Source organism: Gavia stellata, chromosome 21 (genome assembly GCF_030936135.1).
Source record: "Gavia stellata isolate bGavSte3 chromosome 21, bGavSte3.hap2, whole genome shotgun sequence".
Classification (NCBI taxonomy): Eukaryota; Metazoa; Chordata; class Aves; order Gaviiformes; family Gaviidae; genus Gavia; species Gavia stellata.
Window position 1 is genome coordinate 10,365,400 of NC_082614.1, and position 12,030 is coordinate 10,377,429.

General features: G+C 41.3%; 1 protein-coding gene across 2 annotated transcripts in view; it reads right to left on the reverse strand.

Moving 5' to 3' along the window:
- The window catches only part of ADGRD1 (adhesion G protein-coupled receptor D1), a 160,138-nt gene that overhangs the window by 43,781 nt on the left and 104,327 nt on the right, over nt 1-12,030 (reverse strand). For both annotated transcript variants that reach the window (XM_059827753.1, XM_059827752.1), the window contains 3 exons: nt 11,389-11,492; nt 7,003-7,114; nt 31-184 (listed from right to left, as the gene is read on the reverse strand). In XM_059827753.1, the coding sequence (XP_059683736.1) occupies nt 31-184; nt 7,003-7,114; nt 11,389-11,492 (370 nt within the window). The remainder of the gene's footprint in view (nt 1-30; nt 185-7,002; nt 7,115-11,388; nt 11,493-12,030) is intronic.

Consider the following 12,030-nt stretch of genomic DNA (forward strand, 5'->3'; position numbering starts at 1 on the left):
ACTTAAAGCAAGCGGCTACTAAATGCTTACCCCATCCAATTCCATAATAATATAAGTGCTTGCTCTCTTCTGACCCAAATACTTTGATCACCATACTGTAAAGATGAAATCCCTCCACCAGCATCCATGCAAAAGCACTCAGGAAGAAAAAATGAAGGAGAATGGCCAAGATCTTGCAAGGCACCTAAATTAAGAAAACAAATGAATACATTACTTCTTTGTGATGCAGTCATATTGGTTTTCCTTTTTTTTTTTTTTATTTCTGTATACATTTACACACTAAATGCTTAATCACTGGAGTAAAACATTCTTACAGGAAAAAGCACTAGAGAAACTTGTTTTTCTACAGCATTTTCAGATGGCTTCAGAGTAATAAATCCTCCTACCTTTTAACACAAATAAAAAAACATTGCCAAACACAATGTAGAAATCTAAACTGATTATTTATTTACGCATAAGAATTCAAAACTGAAGGGTTGACATCCTGTTGCTGAGCCTGTAGTAAATATAGGAGAGTCAAAGAAGTGGAGGTACAGGCACTGTCCTGTATCCTGCTCCCTGTTCTGTGATGGTAGAAAAACCAGTATGGTTCATGCCTCATTTTCTACAAAGAGCTAGTAGAAAGTCAGTGGATCCATTAAGCTTGAGCAAAATATTAAAATTTTAAAATACGGTGCCATTTTGAACCTGCTCTTTGGTTACACTTCGCCATGTGGCTTTCCTACTTTGCTGTTCTTCATTTTAAAAATAGGATAACACACAAATTAAATCACATTATATTCCAGCGTCTGTCTGTCCTAGTTAGAAATTCTGTGAAAGTCCCATATGCTCTTCCATCAGCAACACTAATATACACATTTCAAAAAACTAGCACAAGCTATCATTGGCTTTTGAGTCCTAATTGCTCTATGGTGGGCATCTGGTTTGCCCACCTGTTTGAAATCTCAATTTCCCATAGTCTGAAGTATGTACCAGCTGTATATGAAGTCATTAGACAAGAGCACATCTACTGTTTAAGGCAAAGAACTGAAAGTCTTTTCTGAGGGTGTTTACAGACAGTCTGAATCCTCCCTGATAGTCCTTTATTCACTATATGCTATCAAGATTCTGGAAATAGGAGCTAATACAAAAGTTTAAGCAAGAGAAAAATATCATCTAGAAAGTGAGCCCACCTGGTATAAACTGGACTATCTGTTTCAATTTAGACTATAACATGAAGTGAAATAAATGCTGCCCCAAAAGAGAGAGAAATGCCATGACAAAATCAATGCAGCGAGAAGTAAGAACATCCTCTTGAGTCCTGTTCACGCCCACCTCAGTGCTTATGGCCCACTCTGGGCTACAGGAAATGCAGTCTGGGCTTAAGACCTGGCTTTTGCTTAAGAGCTGTCATAGCAGCTCCCGCAAGTTGCTCCTTAAAAAGATCTTTACATTTCTCTCTGAAGTCTCCTATCAGCCTACCTTATGAAAACAGGAAAACCTAATCCTTTCTTCTTCCCCACTCCTCACGTATTCGCACAGCACATTCTCCTTCCCCCACTAATTGCTTTTCGAGGATGTTTCACCACAAGTGGTTTCGCTCATCATACAGTAATTGAACAGATGTGACTGCCAATGATCTTACCACAAGATAACCTTGTTTGGTTTGCTTTCAGTTAAGGCACATTTTAAACACAGTCTTGGAATGAGTCCCAGCTATATCTCAGTTTTGCATCTTGTAGCATACTGATGATGGTCATTCTGCTCTGTGGTTGTAACAACCCTCCTGTGACACCTACAGAATTTCAGAGGCATTGCTTGCATGCAGCCCATGTAAATGGGAAGACTGGTTTGTTTTTTTTCCTTCAAGGTTTCCCTTCCTCACTTGCACAAGCCACAGTAAGGGATCAAGGCAGGAGGAGTCTGTGTGCTGAGGAAGTATTACCAGTAGGAACCAGTTTGCTGCCACAGTGGTCTTCAGATGTTAATCATTAGTTCCCTTTGTTGCATTAGCTCTGCTGCCCTGTGCCGGCATTTTATTCTTTTTGTTGATGGTTCAGGATTTTGTAGACTAATGAAAATTACAATGTTGGGACTTGATAGTATAATGAAAACTAAAGCTTTCCTGTACCTTCTCACTTGTACGCAGTTGGCTCTGTGCTAGTGGAAGGACATTCTAATACAAATCCACTGTGACTACATGTATTAAAAAGCAATAACTTTGGGTTTAATTCATGTAAGTGAGATCTGTAAGTGTTTTAGTATTTTGCAATGTTTGGTGACATATAACTAAACCAGATTTGCTTATTGACAAAAACTGTAAAAACCTTTCCAGTTAATTTTATCATAAGGCTCTGAAATCCATTTTACTGCCTTTTGATTTCTACTAGAAGATTAGTCCACAAAAATATAAATGCAACATAAAGCTGACTTACAAGCTAGTTCTGTCACTGGATACTTTCCAATTTTTGAGTAGCCAAACAATATGAATCACAAAACAGCAGAAAAGTAAAACGTAGTGAAGTAGCAGGAGGCTGGTCTGTAGATAATTTTGTATAATACCGAGTTGCAGATTTTTACATAAAATCCATAGCAAAGTTGCTACTCATCCTGTATTTGTGCCTTAGTCATTACTTTGAAGATACTCTTAAATGACAGAACTGCCTTCTTGAAAAAGGCATTGAAAAGCTGAGACTTTACATATTAAAAACAAGCAGGTGTCCCTTGCTGTATCATATGATGCACACTACTTTTGGTAGAATATCTGTAAAAAGACAGATCTCATTACTGTTACTCTTACAGTTGACTACTTGTGAGTCTGTGGAAATAGAAAAATCAGTCCAGCCAGTAGCAAGGCCTATCATGTTATAGTTGTAAAGCAGACTCTCAGAAAGGCCTCTCAGAAAATAATAGTAATTTCTTTACTGAGGACAGTCTTGAAACAGATAGGTAAATTTGCATACATTTTCTAAATTCAACTTATAATAGTGTTTTCAATTTAAATGGCAATCTTACTGCATTATACAGAATCTTCTGAAAATGTCCTTCCCTGCAATCTATATGCTGCTTTGATACACAGTCTTGAATTTCTGCAGATACGTATACCATAAACAAAAGTAGCTCATTTCACCTCTCTATTTGGAAGTGTTTTAAGCAATACCATGCAGGAGTACTGAGTGAGAAACAGCTCAATACACTGATGTAGAACTGCAAATAGTAGACACATTAAATTTTCCAGTTGTGCTGGAAAAACACAGTGTTGCCTAACACACTATACTTTAATTTTAATTTTCCTATGTCTAAATAATACTTTGCTTTCTCTGACAAACATGCTCAGGTCTTTGGAAGGCTTCAGTAGCCTGAAGAACTATTGATGGTTAATTATTTTTAAATGCACACTGCTGTTTGTGATTTTGTTAAAAAAATGGGTCTCTCTAGTCTATAGCAGAGAGTAACTAACTAAGCAAACCTCTCTGAAGAAATAAATCCATCTACTGCTGAAAGTCTAAAGAAAGTCATCAGACTGCCATACAGATAGCAAAGATATCTTAGGGACTTGGCAGTATAGGAAGAAAATGCTGTGTGCGAAGATATTTGCTTTCTCTAGAAGAAAGATATCCTGGTTTCAGGAATAACTGCCTTCCTGGAATATGCCATGATCATTTAGGACTACTGTTTTAGCACTGCTGATGTAAGGTGTCAAGGACCAGCAAAAGAAAAATTAAAAATATGTTCTTGGATGTATTAGGAAGATCAAGGTCCTATTAGTGGAAATAGAGTTTTGTGGTTAAAAATTACTCCTACTCTACAAAAGGAAGATTGCTGTAGTATAAATTGTAAATGATTAAATAATACTTCTGAAATTACCAGGTGAATACCATATGCTATATCTGAAATCAAAACCTAAATATCCCTAGAGATGGAGATGGGAAAAGGATGGAGAGTCTAAAGGCAGTCATGCAAGAAAGCGATGCCAGCTCAGGGCCTGTTTCTACGATGCCATTCCCTGTTGCACTGTATTTCCTCAAGCAAACTGGTACCACTTGTCCTCTCAAGCAAGGGCACTTATAAACTGTTTAGCACTAGATACACCCGTCTTTGGCAGAAGCAGATTAAGAAATTTACACCTTCTAGTGTAAACACTGCTTCCCTCTTTTTGTAAACTCCCATTTAGCAGTCCAATATGAGCAGCAATTAAAGGTATTAAAACCGATGTCAGAACTAGTGCATGCAGAAAGTAAGGACGTGAGACTAATAAAAGCATGAATTGCAACACCCCTGAGCCAAAGAGGTTAAAACAATAAAAATAAGTGTGGCAGACAGCATGCACATCATGCTTTTCAACTTTAAGGTCTTCACAGTATTGTGCCCTACAATTACTGCTGTTACAGAGCAGATGGGGCTGAAATATCCATGGATTCTGTGAAGTGTTTCACTTTGGAAAGCCTGTGGCATAAAACAGGTCTTGCTTCCCGTGTGCTACTTTTTCAATTTAACTGAAGTAAGTTTTGAACAGGTTTAAGAGAAACGAAAATATGCACCTATTAAACTGCAGCTTAAGTCTACATGAGCATTTCACAAGCTTAGCTACATCTGCTTAGCTAAACAAGCAAGACGTCTGTGTGTGGACAAGGCACATTATAAATGTAGGCGGACACAGGTAGAGACACAGGTCTCTGGAGAACACGGGCTCTACCTACATCCAACTAAAAAGAAAATGCAACTAGTATTTCATAGTATTTTGAAAGACTGGAGGTGATGCTGGCCTTGATAAGGTGTAAGGAGGCCTCTACACATTATCTGAAGTGACTCAGTTAGATTGTCTGAAAATCTGGATTAGATGAAAAAGGAAAAACTGTGAGAATAAGACACCCTGTTATGCTGAGTGAACATTTTATTGCCCTCAAGCCTATGTCCTTTCAGCAGAGTTTTAGCTCTATACTTACTCAGAGAGGATTATTTTAATGCCTGGTTTCCATTGTCTTCAGTTTCAAGCTGTATCTTTTGCTGCTCTCCACTGTCTCCGTTTCGTTTTCCTTCTAAACCATTCCCTACCATTTTCTCCCTTGCACATTATCTTACTCATTCAGGACCTACCTGAATGTTAAACAGCAAAAGAGTATGAACTTAGTTTTACAAAGTGCTTTTAGATCATAGAATCATTTAGGTTGGAAAAGACCGTTAAGATCAAGTCCAACCATAAACCTAACAATACCAAGTCCACCACTGAACCATGTCCCTCAGCACCTCATCCACACGTCTTTTAAATACCTCCAGGGATGGTGACTCAACCACTTCCCTGGGCAGCCTGTTCCAATGCTTGACAACCCTTTCGGTGAAGAAGTTTTTCCTAATATCCAATCTAAACCTCCCCTGGCACAACTTGTGGCCATTTCATCTTGTCATTTGGGAGAAGAGACCAGCACCCACCTCTCTACAACCTCCTTTCAGGTAGTTGTAGAGGGCAATGAGGTCTCCATCCCATAAGATCCTCAGGTAATAACAGCCTGTGTAAAAACAGACATTATTGTTATTTATAAACTTAACAGAAGTTCCAGGGATCCCATTTGAGCTGAATACAAATCTAAGTAGCTGTTGTACTGGCAAAATGAAGAGTGTGCAAACCTCATATTTACGTGTACTTAGAATAAAAAGAATAAAAGATTAATAGAAAGTGCTCGCTGCTTGTCAAAAGTAATGTGGAGCACCAGCTGGTCATGGAAGAAGCCAAGTTTTGACCATTACAAAAACAGAGCACACTGGAAGATTATTTTAAAACCTGGTTTTGTTTCTACTTTTTGCAGGTGGGACTTTCCATCAACAGATCTTACGTTACTTTAAATAGCATTTTTTAAACACAACAGTGGAAACAAATTGGTTTTACTGGTATGTAATACTGTTAACTTGGCATATTTATCTTAATCTAACCCAGCTGTTTTAGATGCCAGTTTTAATGGTTTAGATCCTGTTACTCTGCATAAGGAATCAATCTGTAATTTCTGTAATTTCTGTAATTTCTGTAATTTCAAGTCTTGATCTACATGATCAAGCAGAAAGACCCTATACATGCATAGAACTTAAGTACCACGTGAGGAGTATGAAGGTGTTTGTCATTTGCTTAAGTGGTTGCTGTAGATATCCAGAGAAGTATATACATGTTTTACAGTTCTGAGGATCTCAGACTGAACTCTTACACACCAACACTTAGAGGTAATGCTTTCTGCCACCCCTGGCTAACTAAGCAATAGTTGCTATACCTTTCTCACTGATTGTTACTCAGGTCAAATAAATATAAGTGATACTTAAAAATACTTCTAAATTTCCAGGGTAGAGATCATGATTAATAAATCTGCTGTTCAGAAAAACAGTGTATTGTACCACACAAATAAAACTTTATGAGCAGAAAACAAAGACCTTCTGTTTTGCTCTCCAAGAAAGCAGAAGAAATTGCTACAACTCCATCAGGAAGCTCATTAACTTCCAACAAGAATAAGATGACTTTTTAGTGTGGGAAAAAAAAAAGGCAAACTCTACCATAGCAGAGAACAGACAATTAAAAAAAAACCCCAAATACACCCCACCCCCAAAAAAACCCAGCCCAAAGCCTAAGAGAAATACAAATATCTTACCTAAATACAAAATTCATACAATTTTCTCCAATACAGAATTCCTACATTTTTTAATACAGAGAATGGACAAGAGAAAGCATAAGCTATGTCAGGCAGAAGTCAGCCATGTCATTTGAACACACAACTGAAATGTACTCCATTAGTATGGTGATTTTTCCATTTGATAGGTGCATACGTCTTTCAGTTTTGCAAACATCCAGACATGGCTGGATAGTATGATAACAGTATTTGGATGCACAGAAGGCTTTATCCAGTGTTGTAGGATGTCATTTTTGGCTAAGGCATGTTAAAAATAGGAGACCTCACATGCAAGACACTTTCTTGCATGTGGCACGTGGCATTCATTCCATGGAGGTGCCCCACAAAAAACACAATCACTCTTCTTAGCACTTACCGTTCCAGGGCTGAACTGAAAGCTGGTGAGAAGCAGGATCTGAGCCACCAAGACAGCAAAGGACAGATTGGCATGGATATGATAGCGCTGGTTGCGGATGGTGCTGACAGACCTGCCAGAAGATAGAAAGACACATGAATAAAACAGTATTCCAAGAAGCTGAGGCGGGTTGACCCTGGCTAGATGCCAGGTGCCCACCACAGTCCTTTTTGGTGCCCAATGTGGGGCATGAGGAATTCGAGATAAGGACAGTAATTGGGAGAGGTAATGCGCAAAACACAGACTGAACAATGTTCGAGAGTGGAACGATGGTGGGGTATTTCTGTTGTTGTGATTGTGGTGAAAGGACAAGGGGTGGATTGTGTGTAAATTGTCTGCTTCTATTCAGTGTTGTGATGATGTTATTTTGATTTTAGTGTGGGGAATTCTTTTTCTGGCTGTGAGAGAAGTTTGTGAAGATTGTGTGATGAATGTGGATTTTAATGATAATTCTTAAATATGTGAGTCACAGAGGCGAGGGGTGGAATGTATTGGGTTTGCATGGCAAGGTTTTAGTAGCGGTGGGGCTACATGGGTGGCTTCTGTGAGAAACTGCTAGAAGCTTCCCCTACGTCCAATAGAGCCAATGCCACTGGCTACAAGATGACCCACCGCTGGCCAAGGCTGAACCCATCAGTGACGGTGGTAGCACCTCTGGGGTAACATATTTAAGAAAGGGGAAAACCAACTGCACAACGGCAGATGGAGAAGAGAGGAGTGAGAATACATGAGAGAAACAACTCTGCAGACACCAAGGTTGGTGAAGGAGGCGGAGGAGGAGGTACTCCAGGTGCCGGAGCAGAGATTCCCCTGCAGCCCGTGGTGAAGGCAATGGTGAGGCAGGCTGTCTCCCTGCAGCCCATGGAGGTCCACGGTGGAGAAGATACCCACCCGCAGCCCATGGAGGACCCCACGCTGGAGCAGGTGGATGCCCAAAGGGGGCTGTGACCCCGTGGGAAGGCCGCGCTGGAGCAGGCTCCTGGCAGGACCTGTGGCCCCGTGGAGAGAGGAGCCCACGCTGGAGCAGGTTTGCTGGCAGGACTTGTGACCCCACGGGGGACCCACGCTGGAGCAGTCTGTTCCTGAAGGACTGCACCCCGTGGAAAGGACCCATGCTGGAGCAGTTTGTGAAGAACCGCAGCCCGTGGGAAGGACCCACATTGGAGAAGTTTGTGGAGAACTGTGTCCCGTGGGAGGGACCCCACGCTGGAGCAGGGGAAGAGTGTGAGGAGGAAGGAGCGGCAGAAACAACGTATGATGAACTGACCGCAACCCCCATTCCCTGTCCCCCTGCGCTGCTGGGGGGCAGGAGGTAGAGAAAATGGGGAGTGAAGTTGAAGAAGGGAGGGGTGGTGAGGAGGTGTTTTTAAGATTTGATTTTATTTCTCATTATCCTTGATAATAAATTAAACTAATTTCCCGAAGTCAAGTCTGTTTTGCCCGTGATGGTAACGGTGAGGGATCTCCCTGTCCTTATCTCGACCCATGAGTCTTTCGTTATATTTTCTCTCCCCTTTCCTGCTGAGGAGGGGAGTGACAGAGCAGCTTTGAGCACCGGGCATCCAGCCAGGGTCAACCCACCACAGAAGCACAAACGTATTTATGATTTATCAGCAAGCATTTTGATTGGCTTTTGGTCATTCGTTTTGGTGGGGTTATCATGATGTCTTTTGAGTACTCTTTCCAGCAGGATGAAGTGGTACCTAACTGGCTTCTTGCATATTCTGCTGCTGTCCTGAATGCAGCAGAAAGACTGATTTGCACATTAACTAGCTCTGCTAATGACTTGTGATAGAATATTAACAAAGGGATTGATCCTGAATGGTGCTGAGCTGTCAAGGAAGTCAGATCTACACCTCACAGAAAGCATACTGCACGTTGCACCATCTAGCTCACACTATGCCAGAGTTTCTGGTTTTATTTTGTTGGTATTTGCCTGTATTAGAAATAAGTGAACGTGAAAAAACTCTGGTTACAATTTTGACTTTACTATTATCAGCTTTTAAGCACAGGTACTATAGCTACTTACACGGATGGGCAGTGCCTATCTTGACAGAGACCTGACCTTGATTACAACATCATTTGAACCTATGTCTCTTGTCTTTGCCAAAAAAAACAGCTGGAAATCTGACAAAAACATACTTTCCTGTGAGTCTTCTGACCTTGTGTTTCTGTTCTCATCCAGATATAGGAGGTAGAAAACAAACAAAAAACATTTACCTGAACATTTCAGGCCTTTCGCATAATTTTATTCTTCTCTTTTAAAAAAGAACAGTACTAGTGATAACAAGTTTTCTATTTCAATCCATACCGCCTGCCAGCCCCTACTGTCAGCTTTAATCACGCCAGGAGACCTGGACCGTTTGGCTATGTGAATGGCAGTACTTCCTCCACACAACAGCACGCACTCCCATCTTTTTGTTGTATCGTGCTGGATGGTGATGACTTTTGCAAGTGCTGGTGACACATCGTGCGTGCCCCCTGCAGCAGGGTGACACAGACTGGGCAATGCAGACGATGGCTTGCTGTCAGCCCTGCCCTTCCAGCACTGCTGTAGCCAGTGCTCCATTAGGAGGGAGTGAAGAGGGAGACGACAAGTATCGATGTCCTAAAAGTAATTCGAAGAGACAGGTTGCACTGCCTGGTGCCAATGGCTTTCTAATAAGGAACTTCATGTAGTTGCAAACTGGAACATCGTTACCCAGAAGGCAATCAGGACTGCCCTCCTGGGAAGCAGCCGTCATTGCCAGTATGCAGAGTAGCAAAGAACTTGCCAGATTCCTCTCCACTTACCTCATGGTCATCTAACACTACATTGCAAAATTTCACTTCAGCTGTTTAATGAGGCCCTGCTCTCCAGTGAAAACCTAATCAAATTATTTTTAATTGGCAGTTTGAATGATCCTGTATGTAGGTGGGGTGCTTAACCCTGTGACAGTCAGCTGGGTCCAAGCTTTCTTTCCAAGTCTTCTGTTTAGCTTCAGTTTCTCAAGGAGTTTGCAGCCCAGCAGCAGCAATACCAGCTCGTTTTGCTCCTTTTTTCTTTCTAAACAGTATAACATCCAATTTTGCACTCAGAAAAAAATGGAGCAGATCATCCCCCTTAGCCTAAACATGCCAACAGCACAATGCCAGATAGGCAGACGTTGGACTTATTTAGAGCAGATTTTGCCACACATTACACAATTAATTCAAGTATGACCAACACAGATCCTGACACTTGGAAATAATATGGGATTTGGAACAAACAAACATTGCAATCGGTTTACTGGGTTTCAGCAAGTCCATTTTCCTAGAAACTGGCCTCTTAACAGGATGTCCAAAAGACATGCTTAGGCACAGAAATAAAAAATTGAGTAGGAAGAACATGGTTTAGTGTGCAAAAGGAGAAAAGCATCCCATTCCTCACTGTGCTCCCAATCTGCTGGGCAACCTTGGACAAGTAACTTCACCCTTTGTCAGGTCTTCTATTTTTCATTTAGACAGAAACCTCTATGAAAGCTGTTTCAGAAATGTTTGTATCAAGCCTAGCTGGGCCTCAAACTCGGTTGTCACTACTGGAATATAAACAGGCATAAAGACCCTAAGTGCCCCATGGTAGAAACCTTCCCAGTGCAGAGCCCTCGAAGGGGCTGCCGTGTTACAGGCAGGAGGCTGCAGAGATCCGGAGGATTTAGACATAAGCCATGGAGTGAATTTCACACTGCCTGTAGTGTCCTTCATCCTACTGAAGCAACACATTAGAAAACTAGCCTAACAGAGAACAGCAAGATACTTGAAAATAAATGTGGGTTATATAATGTAATTGCATACAAGCTGTATGAAACTGAAGTGAGGCAGCTAATGTCGACCGAGCCTTCCTTTCTGGGCATACCTTCATAAACACACTGCCTAACAGACAAGGCAGTTGAAAAGCAGAAAGAAGTACTGATGGCACACTCCAAGCAATCCAAAGATGTATCTGGGGGGGAGAGAGGGGGTGAGCCTGCAGTCCTTGCTCGTATTATACTTGCCTTGAGCTCCAGACCAAGCCCTCCTACAGACTCCTTGCAAGATTCCTGAACTATAGCAAAACATGGAGAGTTTAAAAAAAATCCAAAAATCCCTCACAGGATGGAAATAGCTTGCTATATAAAGACCACCCCATTTCAGGAAATGAAAGTAATTTAGAAATAACCAACCAACTGTTACAAATACATGTGCAGAATCTAATTAAGGAAGGTTGTAGAATTAATAGCCTTTGTTTTATCCTGAGTACCCGAAGGAATCCTAACCAGTGGCCTGAAATGCACTGCTTGGCTTTCTGCATGATAGTTGCTCAGCAGGTATTAAGTTAAAATTACTCACGACAATATAGCAAATGTGACCAGCGTGATCGTCAAGCAGAAGATGGACAGAGCACAGCCAATGTAAGTGATGGAGGAGAGGGCCACCTGGTGATCTCTTGTTAGCTGTACACAAAGAAAAAATGAAATAAAAACTATTAATTGACTTATTGCTCTACAAAACCACAGGTCAAGCCCCCTGCACATATGTTTCCTCCTCCATCTGCCCATATATAAGCTGGTGTTCACAATCATTCGCTGCTGTTTCTAACACGGGAAATGATGAGCCAACTCCAAACTCAGTCACACAGCCAGGGCATCCACATGCCCATGACATTTTGGTTCCCTCTTTCATTTCATAAGTCAGTATTTCCTCAGAATAAGTTAGTTTCTCTGCTGCTGCGATGTCATCAAGCCTGAGATTAGAGCAGTTTATTGGGCTGCACAAACAATGTCAGCAATGGGATCTTTCACAGCTCGCAGGGCACTTTGCTAATGCTCTCACGCTGCAATAATTTACATCATTGTGCAAATACCAGAAGTGCTTCACAGCAGTGAGAACTGACAAACCAAGATAACCCATAAATCATGGGCCATTTATAGCCCACTTGTTTTGTTTAAAGTATCATGTTTTCAGTGCCCATTGAAGGACCTGGACTGACAT